Source organism: Canis lupus, chromosome 10 (assembly GCF_003254725.2).
Source record: "Canis lupus dingo isolate Sandy chromosome 10, ASM325472v2, whole genome shotgun sequence".
Taxonomy (NCBI): domain Eukaryota; kingdom Metazoa; phylum Chordata; class Mammalia; order Carnivora; family Canidae; genus Canis; species Canis lupus.
In genome coordinates, this window is record NC_064252.1 from 17,450,360 (window position 1) to 17,476,761 (window position 26,402).

At 43.6% G+C, this 26,402-nt stretch overlaps 1 protein-coding gene across 2 annotated transcripts; it reads left to right on the top strand.

Annotated features, from left to right (window-relative positions):
* Window positions 1-26,327, top strand: SYCE3 (synaptonemal complex central element protein 3). 2 transcript variants are annotated; one of them, XM_025455256.2, is made up of 4 exons: window positions 1-111; window positions 2,394-2,511; window positions 12,350-12,458; window positions 26,018-26,327. In XM_025455256.2, the coding sequence occupies exons 3-4, from the start codon at window positions 12,350-12,352 to the stop codon at window positions 26,173-26,175; spliced, it is 267 nt and encodes an 88-aa protein (XP_025311041.1). In that variant the 5' UTR covers window positions 1-111; window positions 2,394-2,511; the 3' UTR covers window positions 26,176-26,327. The 2 variants fall into 2 exon arrangements, with proteins under 2 accessions (XP_025311041.1, XP_025311051.1); XM_025455266.2 differs by lacking the exon at window positions 2,394-2,511 and having other exon boundaries at window positions 12-111.
* The last annotated feature ends 75 nt before the right edge of the window (window positions 26,328-26,402 follow it).

Here is a 26,402-nt window from a genome sequence, read left to right on the forward strand (position 1 = left end):
GGTCTAGTAACGGAAAGGGGCGGGGCGCCGTGCCTGCTCGGCCGCGTGTCCCCAGCAGTGGCGGCGGCGCAGGTGGGCGGTGGATCCACGCTAGCGTGGGCGGTGCCAAAGGTGAGCGAGGCCGGCCCTCCTCGGCCCGGGCCCCCCTGCGTGCCCCGACTCCCGGCCCTGGCGTCCCCGAGCTGTGCCCGCCGCCCCTGCCGCCCTCACCCCACACCCCGCCGTGGCGGCTGTCACCCGTCTCCCCGCCCCCACACCCTCCGCACCCCTTTACCCCCCACCCCTCCCTGCCCCGCACACCACTCCCTGCCCCATACCCCCTCACCTGCATGCCCCCACACCCGCACCCCCACCCCCCTCGCCCCCCCGCACCCCTTTACTCCCACCCCCCGCCCTGCCCCCATACCCCTCTCACCCCCATGCCCACACGCCCGCACCCCCCTACCCCTTTGCCCCTCCCCCCTCCCCCCACGCCCCTCCCTGCCCCCACACCCCTCCCCCTCACACCCCCTCACCTCCCCACATCCCCCTCTCCCCACCTCTCCTTGCCCCCTCACCCCCCACACCTTTACCCCCACCCTCCCTGCCCCCATACCCTCTCACCTCCATGCCCCCACACCCCTCGCCTCCACACTCCTCCCCCCACACCCCACCCCCCACCCCTTTATCCCTCACTCCTCACTGCCCCCCACACCCCTCCCCGCCCCCATACCCCTCTTACCCCCATGCCCCCTCACCCCGCCCCTCCCTGCCCCCCACACCTCCTGCCCCCACCCCTCCACCCCCCTCGCCTCCCTCACCCCCACATCCCCTCCCCACACACCCCTCCTGCCCCCATACCTCCTCACCTCCCCACATCCCCCTTACCCAGCCCCTCACTGCCTCCACACCCCTCCCTGCCCCCATACCCCCTCACCTCCCCACATCCCCCTTACCCTGCCCCTCCCTGCCTCCACACCCCTCCCTGCCCCCATATCCCCTCACCTCCCCACATCCCCCTTACCCAGCCCCTCACTGCCTCCACACCCCTCCCTGCCCCCATACCCCCTCACCTCCCCACATCCCCCTTACCCAGCCCCTCACTGCCTCCACACCCCTCCCTGCCCCCATATCCCCTCACCTCCCCACATCTCCCTCCCCCCCCACCCCTCCCTGCCCCCCACACCGCAATTCTCTCACCCCCCAGCTCCTCCAGCCCCCACACCCTGCACATTCCAGACCCTGGACTTTCACAGACAACCCGACCCCCTGGCCTGTTGCCTGCACACCCAGAGCACCTGCACTGCGCTCCCCACGCACTCCAGCCCCGCCATCTGTGCATGGGGGCTCCCAGAGCCTCCAGTCCCTTGGACGCCAGGACTCCTGCTACTCCCGTGGGGCTCACACGTGGGCCTCTCACAAAGAATCTTTGACCCCGGAGCCCCTCTTGTCCTCTCCGAGTTCTTGTTTCCAGGGGGATCCCAGCCGCCACCAGGGATCAGACCAGACCCTGAGGCTACAGCCAGGCCTCAGAGCCCTTGAGCCCGCACCTCCCAGGACCCCTGGGACCTCAAGCCCTTCCTCCCACAGTGACCGCCCCAGCAGTCCTCTCCACACCCCCTCTGCTCACCAGAGCCCATTAGTCTGCTCTTGCTCTAGTTGCCTTGGGCTGCGGCCCTGGTCCCACCCCCCACTTTCTTTCTTTCTTTCTTTCTTTTTTTTTTTTTTTAAGATTTTATTTATTTATTCATGCGAGACACAGAGAGAGAGAGGCAGAGACACAGGCAGAGGGAGAAGCAGGCTCCATGCAGGGAGCCTGATGTGGGACCCGATCCTGGGATCACGCCCTGAGCTGAAGGCCGATGCTCAACCGCTGAGCCCCCCAAGCGTCCCTCGCACCCCTTTCCACTGAGTCTTTCTCACCTGCAGCAACCTCATCAGGAAGGAAAGCCATGGACTCCGATCCCCTGGTCTTCCTCCGCCGCAGCTCCTACCCTTTCCCCGGATCCAGCATCGCTGGCCACAGCCTCCATCCCCAGTCCTCCTGCCCTTCAACTACGACCCGGTCTCCACGCATCTGCTTTGTCTGCACACCCCCATCCGCCTGTGCCCTCACCTTGTCATCCACCACCCACCTTTCAAAATTCCAGGCCCCAGCTAACTCTGTGCTGCCCTGGAGTCCTGGGGACACTGTGCAGCCGTGCAGCGAGGCCACACTACTAGTGCTTCTGTGCTGCATATCCACGTGCCTTGGTGAGGCACACGCCTTTGCCAAACCTGTATCATTCTCCTCAAACCAAGAATGTCTATTAGAAGAACCTTCTCATTGCCATTTGTGGGTGAGCTAGAGACCTCAGGAACCTGGGCCACCTGGACCCTTACCTATCTTACCCTTCTTTCTCTCCCCTTCACAGGGTAAGGTGACCTCTCTGGCCCCAGCCCGTACACCATCAGGTACCCTTTCTCCTGATTTCAGCCTTTTCTGTTCAACTGGCTCTTTCCACATAAACCTAAAGAGAACTCTCTGCCTATGTAAGTTAAGAAAGAGAAAACCTTCCCTCTATCATCTTGTCACTGTCTCCTGTTTCTCCTACTTGTCTCCATCTCTGTGCCCTATTTTGTCTGATACTCTGTTAATTCTTTATTCATGGAAATCTTGTTATTGTTACTGTTATTCAATTGAGACCTGGCTCCCAAATAAAATGTCTTTTTTTTTTTAAGATTTATTTATTTATTTATGATAGACAGAGAGAGAGAGAGAGAGGCAGAGACACAGGAGGAGGGAGAAGCAGGCTCCACGCCGGGAGCCCCATGTGGGACTCGATCCCGGGACTCCAGAATTGCACACCGGGCCAAAGGCAGGTGCCAAACTGCCGAGCCACCCAGGGATCCCCCCAAATAAAATGTCTTAAATTTATTGCGCCCTTTTGTAATATTTGACAGTGGTGTAACATCTCCCAACTTAGAACAAAAGACACCTGTAACTCCACATTACATTCCAGCTCCTGGCCCCTTTCTTTGCTTCTCTGAACCAGAACACAAGAACAAGTTTCTACTTTTCTTCCCTTCTCTTTAAACACATCGCAGTCAGGCTTTTGTCCCTTGCCACCCCATGAAAACAGCTTCTGCCAGGATTGCCACTGACCTTCATTTTTTTTTTCTAAAGATTTTATTTATTTATTCTTGAGAGACAGAGAAGGGGGAGGGGGCAGAGACCAGGCAGAGGGAGAAGCAGGCTCCATGCAGGGAGTCCAATGTGGGACTCGATCCCAGGTCTCCAGGATCAGGCCCTGGGCCGAAGGCGGCGCTAAACCACTGAGCCACCCGGGCTGCCTGCCATTGACCTTCAGATTGTCAAATCCATGATCACTTTTTATTCCTTATGCTACTTTATATGAGACACAACTGATTACTCTTTGTTTACTTTCTTCGCTTGGCTTCTGAGACTTCACTCCTTCGATCTCTCTTGGTTCTTCTAGGTCACTGGCTGCTGTTTTTGTCTCCTTTGCTGGTTCGTCTTCCCAAACTCTACACATTGGAGAGCTCAGATCTCCTTTCCATCCACCCTCACTTCCCAGGAGATCTCAGCTAGTTTCATGGCTGTGTCATCTGTACCCCAGTGGCCCCCCAGTACGGATGTTCAGACAGGCTTTTCTCCACACTGTGGATTTATGTTTCCGCATAAATGTTGGATGTCAGAACATACTGTTGGCTCTGTGTTTCCTACATATTAGAGTCCAGTCACCTACTACTGCCACTTCTAACATTCTAGCCCAAGCCTGGTCATCCCTTACATGGAGTTTTACAGCAGCCTCCTCTCTGCTCCACCATCTCCACGCCAGTCTGCTCTGCTCTCAACATTGCAGCCAGAGTGATCCTTTGATTTATTTGTTTTAGAGAGAGACAGCAAGCACATGCACATGATGGGGGCTGAGGGCAGATGAAGAGGAAGAGGGAGAGACAGAATCTTAAGCAGGCCTCACACCACGCTTGGAGCCTGACACTGGGCTGGATCCCACCACCCTGAGATCATGACCTGAACTGAAACTAGGAGCCTGATGCTCCCAGAGTGATCCTTTTAAATCCTAATTCAAATTGTGTCACTCCCTCAAATTTCTCTAATATCTCATCTCTGTCAATAAAAGAATAAAAATCAAAGTCTTATATAAACTGCAGTATCCATTCCCCACCCCCACCCCCAGCCTCTTAGCCTCATCTCCTAGGATCCTGGTTTTTCAGCCACACTCAAGCAGTTACCCTCAAGGCTTTTTCTTCCCTGTTTCCTCTGCAAAGAATTCTTCCTGAGGTATCTAACAGCTCACATGCTCACTTCTTGAGTCTATTTGAAGATTCACCTTCTAAGAGGGATTCCCATGGTTCACCCATCTATGGTGATAGATGGAGTGGTTCCTCCCACTCCATTATTTTGTAGCCTACCTTACTTTGTTTTATTTTCTGTTACCACCTGACGTTGTATGTGTTTCTGTGTTTATTGCCTGTCTCCCTTGACTAGAATGTAAACTCTACAGGGGCAAGGATTATTGTCTTTTGTTTGCTAATATACTCCCAGCACCTAAAACAGTGCCAGACATTCAATAAATATTTGTTGACGAGTAAATGAATTAACTGGCCCATCCCTCCTCTCTTCTGTTGGTCTCAGCTACACACTCCCCAGTTCGCTACATTTCTGACTGCTTATCGGTGCCTTTTATGGGCTTGTATCCTCTGCTTTTAAGGGCTGATATTTAAGGGCTTCTTCCAAGTCCATTTTCTCCTCTCTTTTTATACATTCACTGTGAATGATTTCATCTCTTCCCATAACTTAAACCACCATCAAATCTTTATTTTCCGTTTACCTCTCTCTAGGGCTCTAATCCTGTTGAATAGCTTTGCCTCCATACACCATAGGCACCACACACTCAAGCTGCCCCAAACTGAACTCACTATTAGCCTCTTCGTTCCATTCCTTTATCCCCATTCTTTGTCTTTCATTCCATCCCTCTTCACAGTCCGGCTCAAAACCACCCACTGTGTTGTCTAAGGCAGTTTAGAGAAAATGTAGTGCTAGTGGGCTCCACCTCTAGAATCAGGACTGGACACCCGTCCAACTCTACTACTTTTTGGCGGTGCAACTTTGGTTAGATTCTTCCAGTCCTCAGTTTCCTCATCTGTACAATGGGGAGAGTAATAGCACTTACTTTGTTATATGGTTGTGAAATCAGTCAGTGCTTATTGAGAATTTACACAGTTCCTTGCACATATTAAACATGAAATAAATGTTAGCTTTTATATTATTGGCTTCCTATCTCTCTCATCTCATTATAGTAAAATATTTTCTGAGCAACTACTTTGTACCTGATGTTACATGTATAGTGATGCCAACTATTGCATTTGGTAGATGTGGGTGCCTACTATACCCGTATCTGTGTGCATCTTCACAATAACCTGCAAAGGAGCTATTATTCCATTTTACAGAAGAGGAAGCTGATACTTGAGATGGGGTGACTTGCTGGGCTTTCACAGCCGATACGCAGCAAAGTCTGCATTCTAGCCTGGGATTTCAGGGTACACCCAAGCTATTCTTTAGTTGCTTACTATATCTCATTAGTTCTGTTCACTCTCATGTTTATCAAGGATTTATTGCACACCAGTAGTGTAATGTGTGAGCACACAAACTGGAGCCAGATTGTCCGGGCCCAATTCTCAGATCTTTGTCTGTGCGGTCTGACCTTGGGCAACTTACTTCATTTCTCTGAGCCTTGTTTTCCTCACATGTAAATGGGAGTAATAATAGTACTTTTTAGAGTTCTTATAAAGATGTAAATGCTTAGAATAGTGTCTGGCTGAAAGGAGGTGCAGAAGCTGTGGGAATGTAAAAGAGGTGCAACCTTCAGAGTTGGCTGATAGGAAATGTAAGGAAAGACTTCTAGAAGTGACCCTTGAGCTGAGTCTTTAAAAACAAGACAAAAACAAAAACAAGGAAGAGTGAGGGAAGGGTATTTCAGGCAGTAGAATGATATATGTAAACACCTGGAAGCAAAAGAAAACGTAGTGTTTTCAGAGTTACCAATGACATGGCTGAAAGGGCCATTTCATACAAGAAGGCTCTGGTTTGAAACCAAGCGCGGACATTTAGATGAACGGCTATTGCTCTTCAAAGACTCTTGCTTTACAACAGGCTTCTTTTTTGCCAGATTTATTTCCTTGATGGCGGGACTGGGTACCTACCTATTTTTTAATCCTACCTATTTTTTAATTTTTTTCTGTAGCGTGGTTGGCATATGGTGGAGACCCCAATTTATCAAGTATTTGATAGGACTGAAGCTTAGGTAAATATGAGGACATGGCTAGCTATTGACAAATAGGAACTTTGGTGATTTTTAAAGTATTGTATTTGTATACTTTGGTTTTTAAAATTAATATTTATTTTATTAAAGTTACTAATGTTAAAAATCCAGTCTTTCTTGAGTATTTAAGTTTAGCTTATGTTATTCTAAATCAGATCATTAGATTATTCTAAATAAGATTATCTCATTCTAAACTCTTAATCTTATTCTGGGTCTGGTAAATTTAAATTGTAATAGTGTTATGTTTTTGTTCCATTTACAAACTTAAACTCGTGTGTGTGTGTGTGTGTGTGTGTGTGTGTGTTTTAACAAAAGTTTATTCCCCATTCCCATAAAGTCCATAATAGTTCTGGGAGACTCTCCAGAACAGCTGCCCTCCATGTGGGGGGCTCAGCATTCGGACTACTTTGACCTTGTGTGGGCTTCCATGACTGAGGCAGGAAGGGCACTACAGAGTCTTGCACCAAATAAAGGCTTCAGCCCAGGCAAACTTAAACTCATTTAATTGTAAATTTAATATATTTCATTTCTTTAAGTATTTCAGTTGTCTTAATAACGAACCTTCCCACTTTCTTAAATAATTCCTATAAATATCACAAGTCAAACCTACAAATATGGTGAACCTCGGGTTCTCTTAAATGTCCTCTTTATAAAGTTATGAAGATTCTCACTTAAAATTATAACCCATAATCAATTTCACATTTTAAACTAGAATGACAAAGCTGACCTGTTACTCTAATAAGTCAACATCTCTTAAACATAGACATGCAGAAAATACCAAATATTAACAGTAATTCTACTTTTTTATGCTCTTCAACATGTCCTATCTGAATTCCTTACTTCTCAGCATTGTAAGTTATTCACCCATTAAGGAAGCACCGATTTTATCCCATACACTTTTTGGAGTTCCCTTCGTTTTACTTTTTAGAGTTATCTTGTCAGCTTGCTGAGTTTTCATACTCTCGGAGGACATTAGTTGGGGTCCAGTGACTCTGCGAGAGTCTGGACTTAGGAGCCAGGACTGGTTCTCCTTCTGCCTCTGTGGCCCCCCTTCCTCAGTCTCTTTGGCTGGTTTCTTCGTATCTCCCCAAACGATGATGGACCTCTTCTCCATCTGTATTATCTCCCTTGATCCCACCCATTCTCATGTCTTAAATAGCCTCTGGATGCTGATGACTCCCAAATTTCTATCTTTAGCCTGCTCTCTTTTCTGAATTCATTTATCCAGTTGCCTACTCAGCATCCCCACTTGGATGCCTCATAGGTATCTTAGTATGTTCAAAACTGAGTTCTTTCTTCCCAAACAACTCAGCGTCTTCCAGTTTCCCCCATCTCAGTTAATGGTATCTCCATTTCTGGTCATCCAGCCAAAAATCTTTGTGTCGTCTCTGACTCCACATTGACTCATGAGCAAATCTTGTTGGCTCTGCCCTCAAAATATACCCTGAATTATCCTCTTCTACTACTTATATCATTCCTATGCTAATTATCTCTCACCTGCATTATTCTAATGCGGCCTCCTAGTGCCCCTGCTTCCACCCAGAAAAGCTACTCTCAACCTAGTGATATATTAACATGTAAATCAAATTACCACCCTCCAGGCTCCCATCTCACTCAAAGAAAACGCTAGTCTTTTCCGTGGCCTGCAAGGCCCACCATGTTCTACTCCCACATTTGGGATATCATCTTCTACTACTCCCCACTTCCTTCTCTGTACCAACTACATTGCCTTTGTTGCTCTTCCTCTAGCTCATCCAGCTGACTTCAAGCTCAGGGCCTTTGTTCTTACTCTTTTTTCTGCCTGGGATGCACTTTTCCCAAATAGCCGTATGGCTCATTCTCTCAATTCCTGCAAGTCTCTAGTCAAAATCACTTCAGCAAGGCCTTCCCCGCACACTTTCTTATTTATTTCTAAGTTTTAATTTATTTTTTTTGTTTGTTTGTTTTTGTAAGTTTTAATTTCCATTTAGTTAACATACAGTGTAATAATAGTTTCAGGTGTACAGTATTCAGCACTTTCAGTCAAGACTCGGTGCTCATCATGAGTGCACTCCTTAATCCCCATCACCTATTTAACCCAGCCCCCCACCCACCTCCCTTCTGGTAACTGTCAATTTGTTCTCTTTACTTTATAGTCTGTTTCTTGGTTTGCCTCTCTTTCTTTATTTTTTCCCCTTTGCTCCTTTGTTTTGTTTCTTCTTTTTTAAGTTCTTATTTAAATTCTAGTTATTTGACATACAGTGTAATATGACTTTCAGTGTACAATATAGTGATTCAACACTTCCATACAATACCCTGTGCTCATCACAACAAGCCTGTACACATATTTAAATTGCATCCACCCCTTTCTTTTTTTCTTTTATTTTTTAAGGAAGTTTTTCTTTAAATTTTATTTACTTTTTTGAGAAAAGAGAAAGCACGAGCAGGCACTAGCAGGGGGAAGAGGAGAAGCAGACTCCTCACTGAGCAAGGAGCCCACACGGGGCTGGATCCCAGGGACCTGGGATCATGACCTAAGCCATGCCAATGCAGATGGTTAACTGACTGAGCCACCCAGGCATCCCACAGTCACCCTTTTTACACACTTTCGCCCTCCATCTCTGGTTGACTTTTTTCCTTGCTACTTATCCCCTCCTTATATTTAGTTCACTTATTAATCTTGTTTATGTTCTCTTACCACTAGAATATAAATTCCATGAGACCAAGAATTTTAACCTGTTTTGTTCACTGCTATATCCTCAGAATCTAAAATAGTACTCAATAAATATGTGCTGAATGTGTGGGTAAAAGAATAATACCGGAATCTTACAAATTAATGAATTGAGCAAGTAGCCCACACAACTAGATATGAATTGTGTCATTATCTACTCCTTTGCCTTCACACAGATTTTTGTAACCGCCTACGTGATAGAATTATTTTATTCCATTTCATATTATAGGAAAACTATAAATTTTTTAATTTTATAGAGTTTTGTGGGTTTTTTGTGGATTTTTTTTTTTTTTTTTTTAGCACATCTCATGGAAATACACAACTCTTACAGATTTTCATTTGAGATTTCTTAAGGCTTTCTTCAATTATTTGGTCACAACCCAGAACTGGATGAGAATAGGAAGAGTCAAGAACTAGATTATAAAGGATCTTGTATCTATAGTAAAGAGATTATGTTTTATCCTGAAAGAAGATGGAGCAATTGAAGGGTTGTAAACAGAGTGACATGGTCAGATTTACATGTTAGGAAAGGTCTTTTGGGAGGTGAACTGGGAAAGTGGATTTGACAAGATGAAGCCAGAAGCAGGAAAACCAGTTATGAGTTTACGAAAATAGTCCAAGTGAAAGGTGAAAAAAGCATGCCCTGGTAGTTCCAAATATTTTCAGCTCCAACTTTTCTCTCCTGAACTCCAGGCCTATATATTCAACTGCCTGTTTGAATCTCCTTTGGGAGGCCTAATAGGCATCTCACATTAATACATTCAAAATAGGGGGATCCCTGGGTGGCGCAGCGGTTTGGCGCCTGCCTTTGGCCCAGGGCGCGATCCTGGAGACCCGGGATCGAATCCCACATCGGGCTCCCGGTGCATGGAGCCTGCTTCTCCCTCTGCCTGTGTCTCTGCCTCTCTCTCTCACTGTGTGCCTATCATAAATAAATAAAAAAATTAAAAAAAAAATACATTCAAAATAGAGCATTTGCCCAACCTCCACCCCCCACCCCCACCCCCCGGCTCAATTGGTGGAGCGTTGCAATTCTTACTGTGTGTTGTTTTTTTTTTAAGATTTTTATTTATTTATCCATGAGAGACACAGAGAGAGAGACAGACAGACAGACAGACAGACAGAAGCAGGCTCCATGCAGGGAGCCCGATGCGGGACTTGATTCCAGGTCTCCAGGATTACGCCCTGGGCTGAAGGCAGGCGCCAAACCACTGAGCCACCCAGGGATCCCCTGCGTTGCAATTTTTAATCTCAGTGTTGTGAGTCAAGCCCCACATTGAATGGAGATGACTTAAAAAAAAAAAAAAGAGAGCAGTTTGTTTCCTTTCTAACCTATTCTCTTAGTCTTCCCCACTTCATTTAATAAACAACCACATATCAAGTTGTTCATCAAAATTAGGAGTCATTTTGATTTCTCTCTTCCCACCACTTAGCCCTGAAAACCTAGACACATCAGATCCTCTTCCAAATTCTTTTGGCTCATCTTCCAAAATATAGCCTGAACCCTCCCACTTTTCATCATTGGTATCATTACCTACCACCTTAGTCCAAAGCCACTTCCATCTGGAGACCATTCTAGTGCTCTCTAAACTAACTGGTTCTCCTACTCTTACCTCCTCTCAACCTTCTGTAGTAGTTCATTTTCCAAACAACTGCTGAAGTCATTATCTTAAAACATAATCCCCTGCTTTCAACATCTAGTGGCTTTTCCTCAAACTCAAAATAAAACCAAAATTCCTGCCTACCTAGCTGATCTCATCTTATACCATTTTACTCCTCAACCCCATTCTATACTTTCTTTCCATGCTTTAAAATACATGAGGACCACTCCCACCTTTTCTTGAGCAATTCTATCTAGACCTCTTCCCGTAGCTCTTTACACGCCAACTCCTTTTTATCATTCAAATGTCAGGGGAGGGATCCCTGGGCGGCGCAGCGGTTTGGCGCCTGCCTTTGGCCCAGGGCACGATCCTGGAGACCCGGGATCGAATCCCACGTCGGGCTCCCAGTGCATGGAGCCTGCTTCTCCCTCTGCCTGTGTCTCTGCCTCTCTCTCTCTGTGTGTGACTATCATAAAAAAAAAAAAAAAAAAAAAAAAAAAATGTCAGGGGTGCCTGGGTGCCTCAGTTGGTTGAGTGTCTGCCTTTGGCTCAGGTCACGATCACCAGGTTCTGGAATTGAGCCCCACATCGGACTCCCTGCTTGTCAGGAAGCCTGCTTCTCCCTCTCCTACTGCCCCTGCTTGTGCACATGCTCTCTGTGTCAAATAAATTAATAAAATCTTTTTTTTTAATTTTTATTTATTTACGATAGTCACAGAGAGAGAGAGAGGCAGAGACATAGGTAGAGGGAGAAGCAGGCTCCATGCACCGGGAGCCCGACATGGGATTCGATCCCGGGTCTCCAGGATTGCGCCCTGAGCCAAAGGCAAGCGCTAAACCGCTGCGCCACCCAGGGATCCCAAATTAATAAAATCTTAAAAAAAAAATGCTTATTCAAGTGTCAGTTCAAATTCCACCTCATTAGGAAGGACTTTACAAGCTAAAGCACCCACCCTGTGAAAGACCCTCTTTATTAAACTACGCTCTTTTGTTTTCTTTAGGCAGTGACCACAAACGAAGGCATCTTTACCATTCTGTTGTTTATTACTTGTGTCTCCTCCTGGGACAGAAGCTCAGTGAGAGCATGGGTTTTATCTGTCTGGATCCATAAATACACCCCAGTATCTACAGAGCCATGGTAGATATCTGGCACATAGTAGATGCTCAGTAGACCTATTCAGTGGCAGATGACAGCACAGACTGAAGGTCAAGCCACGACCTTGGAAAGAGGGAGGATAAGGACCTTAAAGACCTGGGTGAGGGCAGCCCCGGTGGCTCAGCGGTTTAACGCCATCTTCAGCCCAGAGCCTGATCCTGAAGACCCGGGATCGAGTCCTGTGTCTGGCTCCCTGCATGGAGCCTGCTTCTCCCTCTGCCTGTGTCTCTGCCTCCCTCTCTCTGTATCTCTCATTAATAAATAAACTTAAAAAAAAATTTTTTTAAAGAGCTGAGTGAGGCTGTGAGTTCCACAAAGGCAGTGTTCAGTTCACTGGTGACTCCCAAGCACTGGGCCTTCTTGACCCATAGATGAGTAAATATTCCACAAACAAATAAAACAAGTGAGTTTCAGTGACCCCTTAGGTCAGAAAAACAAGATAAGGAGGAATTAAAGACGACCTCAGGGTTCTGGCTTGAGCTATCTAAGTGTACATAATAGAGCTGGAATCAGAGTCGGTCTGTCTCACCGAGTCTTCTTTCTGTGTACTGCCTAGATGGCTGATTCTGAACCTGGAGAAAGAAACTATGACAACATGCTGAAAATGCTGTCAGACCTGAATAAAGACTTGGAAAAGCTACTGGAAGAGATGGAGAAGATCTCAGGTAGGAGGTTTCCCCCCTTATTTCCAGTAGCTCAAATTCTTCCCCCACTTCTGAGCTCAAGTCAACTGCCTTAACAAGGGCTTCCTTGACCACCTCTCAACTTCTAGACCATGTAACTTCTGTACCACAAAACAGACACTACCACTAAATAGTGCCTTGAAGTATTTTCTGATTACTTTATGTGTGTCTGTATCTTATTTCTGCAACTGGACTCTTACCTTCCTGAGGGCAGAATAGTGATTTCTTTTTTGTCACTGGGCACGGTACCAGACCGAAGCTCAAGGACTCAGCAAATGACAGTGTTACTATAATACCTGTGAACAGAATTGAACATTCTATGAATTGTTTAAATAAAGAATTCAGAGTAATAGTGCTAAGACTGATGAGGTGCTGAAGTGGGAGGTACAGTCAGCTCAGTGGAATAAAGTCGGCAATGGACTTGAACAAATATTAGTCTGTTATTCAACATGTTTCCACTAAGTGATAAACAGCCATGGTACACAATCATAATTTACTTCTCTATTTTTTAAGCTTTTATTTTCAAGTAATCTCTACAACCAATGTGGGGCTTGAACTCTTAACCCTGAGATCAAGAGTCACATGCTCTACCAACTGAGCTAGCCAGGCACCCCTCATTTCCCCCTTGATTTTACTTAAGAATTTAAATGGAAGTGAAACTGAAGAAATTCTTTATTTATTTATTTATTTATTTATTTATTTATTTATTTAAAGAAATTCTTTAAACAATATTCCTTCACCATAAAAAAATACATTAGCTTCTATAAGATTGTTCCAAAATTAAGGAAGTTTGTGGGAAAATATTAAAGAAACTCATGTTATTTCTTCAGCTATTTCATTTATCTTTGTTTAGGGTCTAATAATACTAATCAGTAACATTTATTCAGTATTTATTAAATAGTAGATGCTGTTCTAAGCACTTTACATGAAAGAGTTCATTTAATCCTCACAACATTTTTATGAGATATAGAGATTTTTACTATTCCTGTTTTACAGATAAAGAAACTGAGGCACAACTGCCATTCATTATACTAGTGTTTGTTCGTTATCAACTACAAATAACATTTATTTTAGTAATATTTACACTTATATTCTGTTCTTGAATCATAATTCTTATAGTTGTTGAGATTTATAGTAACATTGTAAATAAATTCAAATAGTTCAAATATTTAAACCTAAGAACTATAGCTATGGATATCATATTCCTTGAATTTGCAAAGGCTTAATAATATGTCTACATTCAGGGGCAGCTGGCTGGCTCAGTCCATAGAGTATATGACTCTTGATCTTGGGAATGTAGGTTTGGGTCCCAAGTTGGGTATGGGATTACTTAAAAATAAAATTTTTAAAAAAGAATATGTCTCTGTTTATAACGGGATGGTAATTTGGTTAGATGATTATTTTCTTTACAACTTAGAGGATGTTTCAGCATTTTGTAGCTCCTTGGAATAGTGTGTGGGGCCTGCTCTGTGTTTTCTCCTAAAAGTGACTGACTGCTTTTGCCTCTAAGATTCTTTATTCTGGAAGTTCTGTACTTCACCACCATAAGTTTGGTGTTAATAATCTCTAATGCTTTTCCTGGGGTACATTAGACCTCTACAGCTGTAGACTTTAGTTTTTTTAATTTTTTTTATTTTTTTTTATTTTTTTGAGAGAGAGAGCGAGAGAGAGCATGCACACACAAGCAAGGGGTAGGGGCAGAGGGAGAAGGAGAGAGAGAATCTTAAGCAGGCTCCATGCTTAGTGTGAGCCAGATGGAGAGCTCAATCTCACAACCCTGAGATCATGACCTGAGATGAAATCAAGAATTAGATGCTTAACTGACTGAGCCACCCGTGCACCCTTTTTAGTATTTTTTATAAGAACTTTTTCGTGTATCATATTTTGAGATACTTTTTTTTTTTTCTTAAAGACTTTATTTATTTGAGAGACAGGGAGAAAGTGAGCAAGAAAGAGCAGGAGTGGAGTAAGGGGCAGAGGGAGAAGCAGACTCCTTGCTGAGCAGGGAGCTCGACACAGGGCTTGATCCCAGGACCCTGAGAACACGACCTGAGCTGAAGACAGATGCTTAACTGAGACACCCAGGTGCCCCTTGGGCTATTGTTTGTACTATTTCTTTTGATTTCTTCAGAAATTCCAATTATCCATATTATATACATTTCTTTTTGTATTGTCTTCTTTATCATCAGCTCTGTAATCTGTTTTATTACTTTGTTATTTTCCATTTTATTTTCTATTGGTTCCTTCAGACTATTCCTCTAGTCCCTGACCGTGCTGTTGAAGAAAAGATTGTTTGAAAAAAAAAAAAAGATTGTTCGTTTTTTGTTGTTTTTAAGATTTATTTATTTATTCATGAGATACACAGACTGAGAGAGAGAGGCAGAGACACAGGCAGAGGGAGAAGTAGGCTTCTCACGGGAGCCCGATGTGGGACTCAATCCCGGATCCCAGATCCCTAGATCAGGACCTGAGCCGAAAGCAGGAACCCAACTGCTGAGCCACCCAAGCGTCTCTGTTTTTACTCTCAGATGTTGAACACTAATTTTATCATACCCCTCAGTTCATGATACGTTATGATCATTGGCCCATGAGGGACCCCTCTAGTTTAATTTTTTATTTATTCTCTTATTCCCATAGCCCATTCCCTTTCCTCTCTCCCATAGGCAACAATTCTAACATGTACTTTTTTGTCTGTCTATTCTTATGAAATGTATATTGGTATTTTATAAATTTATTTTACATATTTATAAATAGTATTGTGTTATATGTCTCGTGCTATGTTTTTAATTCAGAACAATATATGTCAGCTCTTTCCAAGATGCTGTGTGTACATCCAATCTATTACTTTTAAATGCTGAAAAGTATGCATATGCAGTAGTATACATCGTTCATAGCCAGGTTGGACTAAGCCACATGAGTGATAACATGGAAGTTAAAGCTCAGCCCATCTATAGGTCCTGTGGATGAAGACAAATTCTCAGAGAAGGGCATTTGGGCCAAGAAAGCATCTCAATATGTATTTATTTTTCCATATTTGAACTTAATTGGATTTCTGGGCTTTTTCCTCCTGCCTTCCCTAATTTTTTAAATTGTTTTATTAAACCTTTGCATCGAATGCTTTGTTCATTCACTTTTATTCCTTTTTAAGTCATGAAAACATTTGAGGCTATGGATTTATTTCTAGATATTTTTACTGTAACCCCTAAGAACTGATAAATCATGTTCTTGTTTTTTATTGTTGTCATCTTTATTTAGGTATAATTTACAAACAATAAAATAAACACATTTTAAGTGTGCAGTTCACTGATTTTTGCCAAGTGTATACACCAGTGTAACCAACATGACTGTCAAAATACAGAATATTTATGTCACTCCAAAAGTTTTTCTTCTGCCCCTCCCCAGGACCAGGCAACAAATGATATAATTGCCTAGAGTTTCATATAAATGGACTCACACACTATATATTCTTGTGTTTGGCTTCTTTTGCTCAGCAGGTCCAATCAGTTTACTATCATCAATGTAATGGACCTGCTTGATGTCCTGGAAGAGAATAGCATTAAAGGCCCCTGTCCACTAAATTACGGCATAGAGCTATAATGAGTTGATATACTTGAGTTAGGATAGTGAAGATGTGTTGTTAGCCTTATTAGCAGAAAACAAACTGCTTCTGGTGGCCTTTACTAATAAGTATGGAGAAAAAAAATTGCCAGATCAATAGCTGCGTATCAGATAGCAGGGGATGTGTTAATCTGCTCAAGCAACAAAACCTCATCTAGAATAGCAGCTACAATTGGAGCCACCACCTGACTGAGTTTATAGTAATCCACTGCATTCTCCAAGATCTGTCTTCTGTACAGGCCAAATTAGCAAATTGAATGGGAATGTGGAGAGAATTACCCCCTGCATCTTTCAAATCCTTACTGGCGACACTAATCTCTACCTCTCCAGGAATGCAGTGTTGCTTTTGGTTACTGCTTTCATGGGGAGAGGCAGTTCTAGTGGTTCCACTTGGCCTTCCCTACCATAATAGCCCTCCCTCCATGAATCAGGGAATAAATGTGGGAACCTCCCAGTTGCCGAGTGATCTATTTCAATTATACATACTGGAACAGTGTGCTCAAAGACCACTGAGCCTCTGTGAGACAGACCTGAGCTAGAGCTCCGTGGACAACCTGACCTCCCCTAAGCCCCTATTCTGACTGATAGATCACTCTACTGACTGGTAGTGATATTCTGGGTCTCCAGGAATTAGTATCAATTCAGAGCCATTGTCCAATAATTCCCCACAAGATCTGATTATTTCCCTTTGCCCAGCATACAGCCCTGCAGCAGTATTGTTAGGGGGTCCCTGTTCCTAAAGCTGATGGTCAGGGAAGGAAGAAATATAACTAAAAAGTAATTACTTTTGATGCGTACTCAAGATTGAATAGTTTAATGTGGTACTATTAGATGGCCAGAAAGGGAACCTCGTTTAAAATAAGGGATCAGGGCAGCCCCAGTGGCACAGGGGTTTAGCACCGCCTGCAGTCCAGGGTGTGACCCAGGATCAAGTCCCACATCAGGCTCCCTACATGGAGCCTGCTTCTCCCTCTGCCTGTGTCTCTGCCTCTCTGTCTCTCTCTCTCTGTGTCTCTAGAAATAAGTAAGAAAGCTTAAAAAAATTAAAATAAAATAAGGGACCAAGAAAGGAATCCTAGAGTAAATGACTTCTCAGCTGAGACTAAACTATTAGTTAAAAAGAAGGTTTGGGGAGCCTGGGTGGCTCAGTCCATTAAGTGTCTGCCTTCAGCTCAGGTCATGATCCCAGAGTCCTGGGATGGAGCCTCACATCGGGCTCCCTGCTCAGTGGAGTCTGCTTCTCCCTCTGCCTCTGACACTCCCCTTGCTTGTGGGCTCTCACGTGCTCTCTCTCTCAAATAAATAAATTTTTTAAATCATTAAAAAAAAAAACTGGAGGGACGCCTGGGTGGCTCAGCGTTTTAGCACCTGCCTTCCATCCAGGGCATGATCCTGGGATCCCAGGATTGAGTCCCACATCAGGCTCCCTGCTTTTGTTTCTGCCTATGTCTCTGCCTCTCTGTGTGTGTCTCTCTCATGAATAAATAAATAAAATCTTTTTTTAAAAAACTGGAAAAATAGGGCAGCCCAGGTGGCTTAGCGGTTTAGCGCCGCCTTCAGCCCAGGGCGCGATCCTGGAGACCCGGGATCGAGTCCCACGTCGGGCTCCCTGCATGGAGCCTGCTTCTCCCTCTGCCTGTGTCTCGGCCTCTCTCTGTGTGTGTGTGTCTCTCATGAATGAATAAATAAAATCTTTAAAAAAAACTGGAAAAATATAATCCTAGAGCTCAAAGAAAAATCCAGACTTGGAGTCAGAGTTAAAGCACCATGTATTCATTCATTCATTCATTCAACAAGTAGTTCCTGAATGAACGCACGCTAAGCCCTGTATGTAAGTTGCTTGTAGTCTAATGAAATAAATACATAGACATATAAATGCAGTATACTATATTAATTTCTATAATAAAAGGATAATAAGTAAAGTTCCAATGGGATTTGGAATAGATGACTAAAATCTATCTGGTAAATTATGGAAATTTTTAAGAGAAGGCATGGACCATTTCTCTGAAACAGGAGTTGTTAGGAGATTCCCAGATAGACAGGTGATGGGCAAGGTTTTCAGACAGAAAGAACAATTTGTGCCAAGGAACAAAATTGTAAGAAAGAAAAGTGGTTGGAGGGGCTCCCGGGTGGCTCAGCTGGTTAAGTGTCCGACTCTTGATTTCAGCTCAGGTCGTGATCTCAGGGTCATGAGATCAGGCCTTGATTTGGGCTCTGCACTGGGCATGGAGCCTACTTAAGATTCTCTCTCTCCCTCTGCCCCTCCTCCCACTCACACACTAAAAAAAAAAAGAAAGAAAGAAAGAAAGAAAGAAAGAAAGAAAGAAAGAAGAAAGAAAAATAAAAAAGCAAGTCCATTGGATTTAAGATTCAACTACTGCAAAATAAACTACAAGTGGAAGTGGTAGAGAATAAATCTCAATGAATCATTTGGGGTCAGATCATGAAAGACTGTGTACCACACTAAAAAGTCATTCTGTAGTCAACAGGGAAATATTGAAGAGGCTAACTGGGGAATAACATAAAGAGATAGATGTTTTAGAAAGATCCTATAGCAGTGTGGAGGAGATTGAAAGCTACCTCAGCAATGGTCTCACAGATAAATATTACCAAATACAGAGTTGGTGGTATAGTGGTGAGCATAGCTACTTGCCAAATACATGAAATGATGAGCCACTGTGAGTGAAAATCCACTCACAAGAAACTAGAGTCACTTGGGGATCCCTGGGTGGCGCAGCGGTTTAGCGCCTGCCTTTGGCCCAGGGCGCGATCCTGGAGACCCGGGATCGAATCCCATGTCGGGCTCCCGGTGCATGGAGCCTGCTTCTCCCTCTGCCTATGTCTCTGCCTCTCTCTCTCTCTCTGTGACTATCATAAATAAATAAAAATTTAAAAAAAAAAATTAAAAAAAAAAAAAAAAGAAACTAGAGTCACATATATGGTCACAGGCTATAGAGGATGTCAGATGCAGAGTGTAAATAGCTATATATAAAAGGGGTAAAGATGCAAGTACAGAAATGAGCAGAAAAGAAATTGGAGAATAGACAGATTTTTTAAAAATAGAGCCTCTCAGGGCAGCCCCGATGGCCTGGCGGTTAAGCGCTGCCTTCAGCCCAGGGCCGGATCCTGGAGAACCGGGATCGAGTCCTGCATTGGGCTCCCTGCATGGAGCCTGCTTCTCCCTCTGCCTGTGTCTCTGCCTCTCTCTCTCTCTATGTCTCTCATAAATAAATAAATAAAATCTTTTTAAAAATCTTTAAAAATAAAAAAATAGAGCCTCTCAAAAGGAAAATTGTAACATAAAAAAGAAATCAACAACACTTGAAGAGATAATCAGTTGGAGAATAATGCATCAAGAAGAGATAAAGAAAGTAAAAGTATGAAGAGAGGAAGAGACTTGTGATATGGACCAAGAAATCCTAACCTATATCTAATTGGGAGCGCAGAAAAAAAAAAAGACATTAAAGACAATGGAACAATAACACCATCATTATAATAATATAATGTCTGTGAATTTTCCAGAACTGATGAAAAATTGAATCATAGATCCAATAAATAGAACACCTCTTGAGCAAAATAAAATGATACCCATATGTAGATACATAATAGCAAAACTTCGGAACACCAAAGACAAAGAGAAAAACTGTAGGAAAGCAGAGAGAAACCTATTGAGGAGTGCAGAGAGAAACCTATTGAGGAGTGACAACTGGAGTGGAATTTTCAGCAGTAATCATGAGAACCAGAAATCAGTGGAATAATACCTAAGTGTCATAAAAACACTATTGACTCAGAATTATGCATCCAGCAAAGTTATCTTTCAATAATGAGGGAAAAATAAAGACATTTGCAAATGAACAAAAACTGATAATATTTGTCACAAAGACACCTGCCTTAAAGGAACTACTAAAAGTTTTACTTAAGTCAGGGGAATATGATCTCAGAAGGAAGGTCCAAAATGCAGAAGGCAATGGAAAACAAATAAAATGTTAAACATGTAGGTAAATCCTGAATAGTTCATGAAGTACATGTTCTCCCTTCCACGTTACTTCCTGTGACAGTGTGGCTAAATTGTCTGCTATCTTTAGCTTCCTATAAGAGCTCCCTCACTTCTCTGTAAATCCTTATTGGCAGACTTTTCAAACTCCAAAACCCAATGAACAGGGTGTTCAAGGCACTTTAACCTTGTGCTAATACTTTCCTCAAAATCCTTGCAGCTGTTCTAGCTTCCATCCACTGAAATATTCCAAAGCTCCTCCTACATCGTAGGGTTTGTTGCATCATGCTCTGGTACTAAGATCTATTCTAGTTATCTACTGCTGCATAAGAAGTTAACCCAAATTTTGTGACTTAAACGTTTATTATCACACAGCTTCTGACGATCAGGAATGTGGGAACAGCTTAACTGGGTGGTTCTGGATATATTTTTGATAGGTTTGCACTCAAACTGGCCATTGCTTCAGTCTCCAGGTATTTGACTAGAGGCTGGAGAATCTCCTTTCAAGCTCATGTAGCTGTTGGCAGGAGGCTTTCTGTTTGGCCTCATCATAGGGCTGGTGATGACATGACTTCCCCTAGAGCAACTATGTGCACTATAATAAGTATGATAGAGTATAATACTATACATGCATATACATGAAGCAGCCCAGGACAGAAGGTACCATCTTTTACAAGCTAACGTTAGAAGTGACATGCCATCACTTGTGCCATAGTTAAATCATCACGCAGGCCTACTGTAGTACGATGTGAGAGAGAACTATAGAAGGATGTGATCACTGGAACACAGGGACTACCAGAATACCTTGGAGCCTGGCTACCACATTTATGTCGAGCATCTAAAACCTACACTATTGGAAATAATAAAGCTTATCAAGGTGGCTGCATGTGAGATCACTATACAAGAGTTAACTGCATATTTATTTAATAAATAAATTAAATATTTTTTAAAATGTGCTCTAATTCTTTGTTGCTGGTATGTAAAAATGCAGTTAACTCTTTCTCTCTCTCTCTCTTTTTTTAAGATTTCATTCATCCATTCATGAAAGGCACAGAGAGAGAGAGAGAGAGAGAAAGAGAGAGAGGCAGAGACACAGGCAGGGGGAGAAGCAGGCTCCCTGCAGGGAGCCCGATGTGGGACTCATCAGGATCAGGCCCGGGGCTGAAGGCAGGCACCAAACCGCTGAGCCACCGGGCTGCCCTAAAGGCATTTACAGTAACACACCCACACCGGCTTGTGCACACACACATCTATGAATTCCCCTGGAAGAAATTTAACAAAAAATGTACAAGGCCTGTATGCAGAAAGTTATAAAACTTAACTAACAGATCCTAAAGATCAAATAAATGGAGCTAGTGACATTTATCAAGAGAACGACGTAAAGCAATTGGTGCGTCATCCTAGGCTTTAAAGTGGTTTCAGACAAGTTGAGCAACAGATACACCAGAGAGCCCAGAAACAGACACACATACGTGCACACACATAGATGCACACCTGACAGTCTCATACACACATGTACACACACAACACACACTCTCATAAACACACACACACGAATTTTTATATATAACAGATGAAATGGCAGATCAGTGGAGGAAAGAAGGGACTGTTGCATAACCAAGCTGGAGAAATCGGTTATCCATAAGAATAAAAATTAAAAATGGATTCCTACCCACGTATACACACAATAGCTTCAGAATGATGAAAACTTAAGTGTCAAAAATAAGTGTAAAACTTGGGAAGAAAATAGGGGAGAGTATCTTGTGACTTTGGGGGTGAGGTTGAATTTCCTAAACAAGAGGCAAAATGCTAAACACAAAATAAAAGATTGATAAATTGAGCTACATTAACATTAGGAACTTCATCAAAAGGTAATTTAAAGATTTTATTTATTTGAGAGAAAGAACACAAGCAGGGAAGGGCAGAGGGAGAAGCAGACTCCCTGCTGAGCGGGGAGCCGCCTTGGAGCTGGATTGATCCTGGAGCTTAATGGTCCTGGGGCTCAGTCCTGGGGCTTCTGGGTCTTGACCTGAGCCCAAGGCAGACGCTTAACCAACTGAGCCACCCAGGTGTCCCCATCAAAAGGTAACTCAAATGTCACTTTCTCAGTGAAGTGTTTGCTGAGCGTCCTTCCTGAAATTGCAGATCAGACCCCATCTCCCTGCCAGTCCCACCCTTCCTTCACTGATTTATTTTTCTCCTTAGTACTTATTTCCTTTTAACATACTAAGTTTACTTACTGTTATTTATTATAAAATAGTCATGAGAGCAAGATTTTTGACATTTTTTCTCCTTGCTCTGTCCCTAGAACGTAAACAGGTGCTGACGCATACCAAGTGTTTTTCATCCATTTTTGAATGGATGAATGTGTCTTAGCTCCCTGACTTTTTGTGCATTTTAAGAAAGCATGTGTCTTAAGTTTCTTGACATCTTCCTTGCCTACAACAGTGCTAACAGTGAAATAGGCATCGGAATATGATTGCTTCCTTTGGTACCTGCTTGCATGGCACAGTGACAAAAATGTGTGGGTGTTTTTCAATTTGTAATTGATAATAGATCATAGATAATCCCCTCTCTACTATGGTGGCTCCTTCATTTGTTGTTTTCTAATGATTTTGGTTTTGTTTATTTGTTTTTCCTTTAAAAAAAGATATGATTTATTTATTCATGAGACACACAGAGAGAGAGAGAGAGAGGCAGAGGGAGGAGCAGCTCCCCTGTGGGGAGCCCGATGCGGGACTCGATTCCAGGACCCTAGGATCATGACCTGGACTGAAGGCAGAAGCTCCACCGTTGAGCCACCCAGACATGCCTGTTGATTTGTTTTTCTTACGGTTCTCTGGTGGAGGGGTTGGCTTATTCCTCAGTTCACACTGTTATCATCACTGATCCAAATAACAATCTTCACTTATCTGTTTACCTTTTTAATTTCCATTTCTCTTTTTGTTTATCCCTTTTCTATACATTTTTGTAAATTCTGTACCTTTGTTTTATGCATATATTTTTAAGTTATGTAAACTATATTGCATTATATCTCCAACCTCTTCCTTACTTTTTAAACTCAACTGTATTATGAAAATCTCTTTCAGTCGAGTTCCAAACTGTCTTCATATCCTTGTTAGTCTTTTGGATTTATTCTCGTGGTCCATAAGAAGCAACATACCGTAGGCAGTTAACAACATGGACCCTGGTGGGCCGCCTGGCCGGCTCGGGCAGTAGAGTATATGACTCTTGATTCCGGGGCCATGAGTTCAAGCCCCATGCTGGGCGTAGAGCTTACTTAAAAATAAATAACCAGGGCAGCCCAGGTGGCTTAGAGGTTTAGCGCCGCCTTCAGCCCAGGGCGTGATCCTGGGGTCCTGGGATCGAGTCCTGCGTTGGGCTCCCTGCATGAGCCTGCTTCTCCCTCTGCCTGTGTCTCTGCCTCTCTCTCTGTGTCTTTCATGAATAAATAAATCTTTAAAAATATAAATAAATAAATAAATAAATAAATAAATAAATAAATAAATAAATAAAATCTTTAAGTAACTAAATAAATAAATAACCAGGGGCTCCTGGGTGGCTCAGTCAGTTAAGTGGACAACTCTTAGTATTGCCTCAGATTGTGGGCTCACAGTGGTGGGATCCACTCAACAAGGAGTCTGCTTCAGATTCTCCCTCCCTCTCCCTCCCACACACTCTCTCTCTCAAATAAATAAATAAGATCTTTTAAATAAATAAGTAACCAATTAACTAGCCTGAATGTGAAGGGTAGAACTATAAAGTTATTGAAATAAAATGTAAATTTTTTATTTTTAAAAAAGATTTATAGGGGCACCTGGGTGCCTCAGCAGTTGAGCATCTGCCTCTGGCTCAGGTCATAACCCCGGGGTCCTGGGATTGAGTCCCATGTCGGGCTCCCTGCAGGGAGACTGCTTCTCCCTCTGCCTGTGTCTCTGCCTCTCTGTGTGTGTCTCTCATGAATAAATAAATAAAATATTTTAAAAATAATAAAATAATAAAGTAGGAATGTTGACAAGGGCATTTTCAACTATATTATGTACTTCTCAAAAAATATGCCTATAGGAAAATTTTTCCTTAGGGTAAAAGTGTCTTACTAGGTTTGCTTTTATTTTATGGTCACTGAGTCTTGAACCTGAGCATGTTTCCTCTGCTTTGGCCTTAGGAAACTCAGAGGTAGAATTCCACCTGCCACCTGATACCACATGAGATTCATTTCTTCAAGCTCTTTTTTCCTCCTGAATTCTTATTTCTTACTCACCCTAACCCTTTGCCGAATATCTCAATTATTCACTTTTAGTAAGAGTTTGTCCTGTCTTGAACACCCTAATATTGCCTAATTGTCCTAGGCAATTAACATATATCATCCATTTAATCTTCGTAGCAAGCTGTGAGACTGGGACATTGTCCTTTACAAATGAGGTTAGTAAATTTAAGTCACTTGTTCCTGGCCACATGCATAGCAAGTGGAGAGCCCAGAAGCATACAGCTCTGACTCCCACATGCATGTTCCACCTGCTGTCCAGGTGGTCTACGTACTAAGAAATAGGTTCCTGGGCGCCATTCCCAACCTGCTAAAAAAGAATCTTGAGTTGTGGAGGAGCCAGTGATCTACATTCGGGTGTCCCAAGTGACTCCCATGCACCCGAAAGTGCAAGATTTCCTGCACAGGCTGTATAGCTATCTGCCCTCTATCTGCTGAGATACTGCACATAGCTTTTCTAAGAATTTTTCCCTAACCAAACAGATATTACTTCATGCAAGACGCCAAGCCTGTCACGCTGCTGACCTTGACTGTGTGTAGATATTCATGTGTAATTATTATTATTCTTTCTGCCAATCCTTCTCTGGTGAATTTTCTTGAAGACATAGTTTTCCAAAGTGTCCACTATGTTTTAGTCCAGCAAAGAGGAGTTTTAAGGGGGTGATGTTTGGACAGTGGTTCACGTCATGCAGAAGGGAGATGACCCTTGTTCCTTGTAATTATGGAGGGTGGAACCACACGGGCGAGGTGAGTGCTACAGAGAGGTGGGATTTCTTCCATTGAATTCATAAGAGAAGCATGTGTTTACCTATAGGCCTAGGGGACATTGACCTTGAGCTGCTCTCAATGAGAAACAGCAAGAAACTCAGTGCAGGGCAGCCCCGATGGTGCAGCGGCTTAGTGCCGCCTGCGGCCCAGGGTGTGATCCTGGAGACCTGGGATCGCGTCCCGCGTGGGGCTCCCTGCATGGAGCCTGCTTCTCCCTTTACCTGTGTCTCTGCCCCCTCTCTCTCTCTCTCTCTCTGAGTGAATAAATAAATAAATATTTAAAAAAAAAAAAGAAAAGAAACTCAGTGCAGGGGTGAGCACCAAATGACATCTAACATGGGATGCAGCAAACCTTCCCAAAAGGAAGAGCCCCTGAACTGGCCTTGATGAAAGCGCAGAGGCACCCAGATAGAAGTGGGCAGGTGCCCCAGGCCACTATGCATAAGGTAACATGAGGCTCAGGGCCTTGCTGGAGTAAGAGTAGTCAGCCCTACATGAGCTTGGATCAGCAGTATGCTTCCTCGGGGTTCAGCCTGCAACCACTGGCTGTGAACTGCAGATGGGTAAGGACTTAGGTTTGCTCTAAGTTTTCCTAATATTTTACATTAGACTGGCCTCCAGCCTTAATGTCATGGGCTGATGTATCCAGAAGTTAAGACTTGTGTGAAGTCAGGGAACTTTCAGTACCGCTCTGCGTAGAGAGAAGTTTTAATAGGGATTTTTATGAACCCTGTAACATGGAGCCTACCAGCCTTCCCTCCTTAGCATAACTGGGTAACTCACTGGGATCTGGTCCCTGGGATGCTTGGCATGGTTGGAGGCATCTGGGCCTCCTTGGGGCGCTCCGAGCCACAGCCCTACCCTGTGGCCTCATCAGGGCCTGTCTGGTTGTTGCAGTGCAAGCCACATGGATGGCCTACGACATGGTGGTGATGCGCACCAACCCCACGCTGGCAGAGTCTATGCGCCGACTGGAGGATGCCTTCCTCAACTGCAAGGAGGAGATGGAGAAGAACTGGCAAGAGCTGCTCAATGAGACCAAGCACAAACAATAGGCCCCTGCCCACCCACGGCTGCCACGCTGCCGTCTGCCGGTGTGGAGGGGCCCTGGGGCACGGAGCCTCCTCTGCTGGCAGAGCAACAGCAACCGAAATATATAGCTGTATGAATAGTACTTGTTTCTCAATAAACTTATTTTTAAGGACAACCGAGGACCCCTTTCTGTCCTACCCAGCAGCTTTCCAAACCTTGCAAACAAAAAATGAGAATTATAAGATGCAGA

Excerpts from the sequence above, each read along its gene's own strand:
- SYCE3 (XM_025455256.2), top strand. The coding sequence starts at position 12,350 with ATGGCTGATTCTGAACCTGGAGAAAGAAACTATGACAACATGCTGAAA. Across the intron at positions 12,459-26,017 it reads AGAGATGGAGAAGATCTCAG|TGCAAGCCACATGGATGGCC; the intron begins GTAGGAGGTTTC and ends TGGTTGTTGCAG.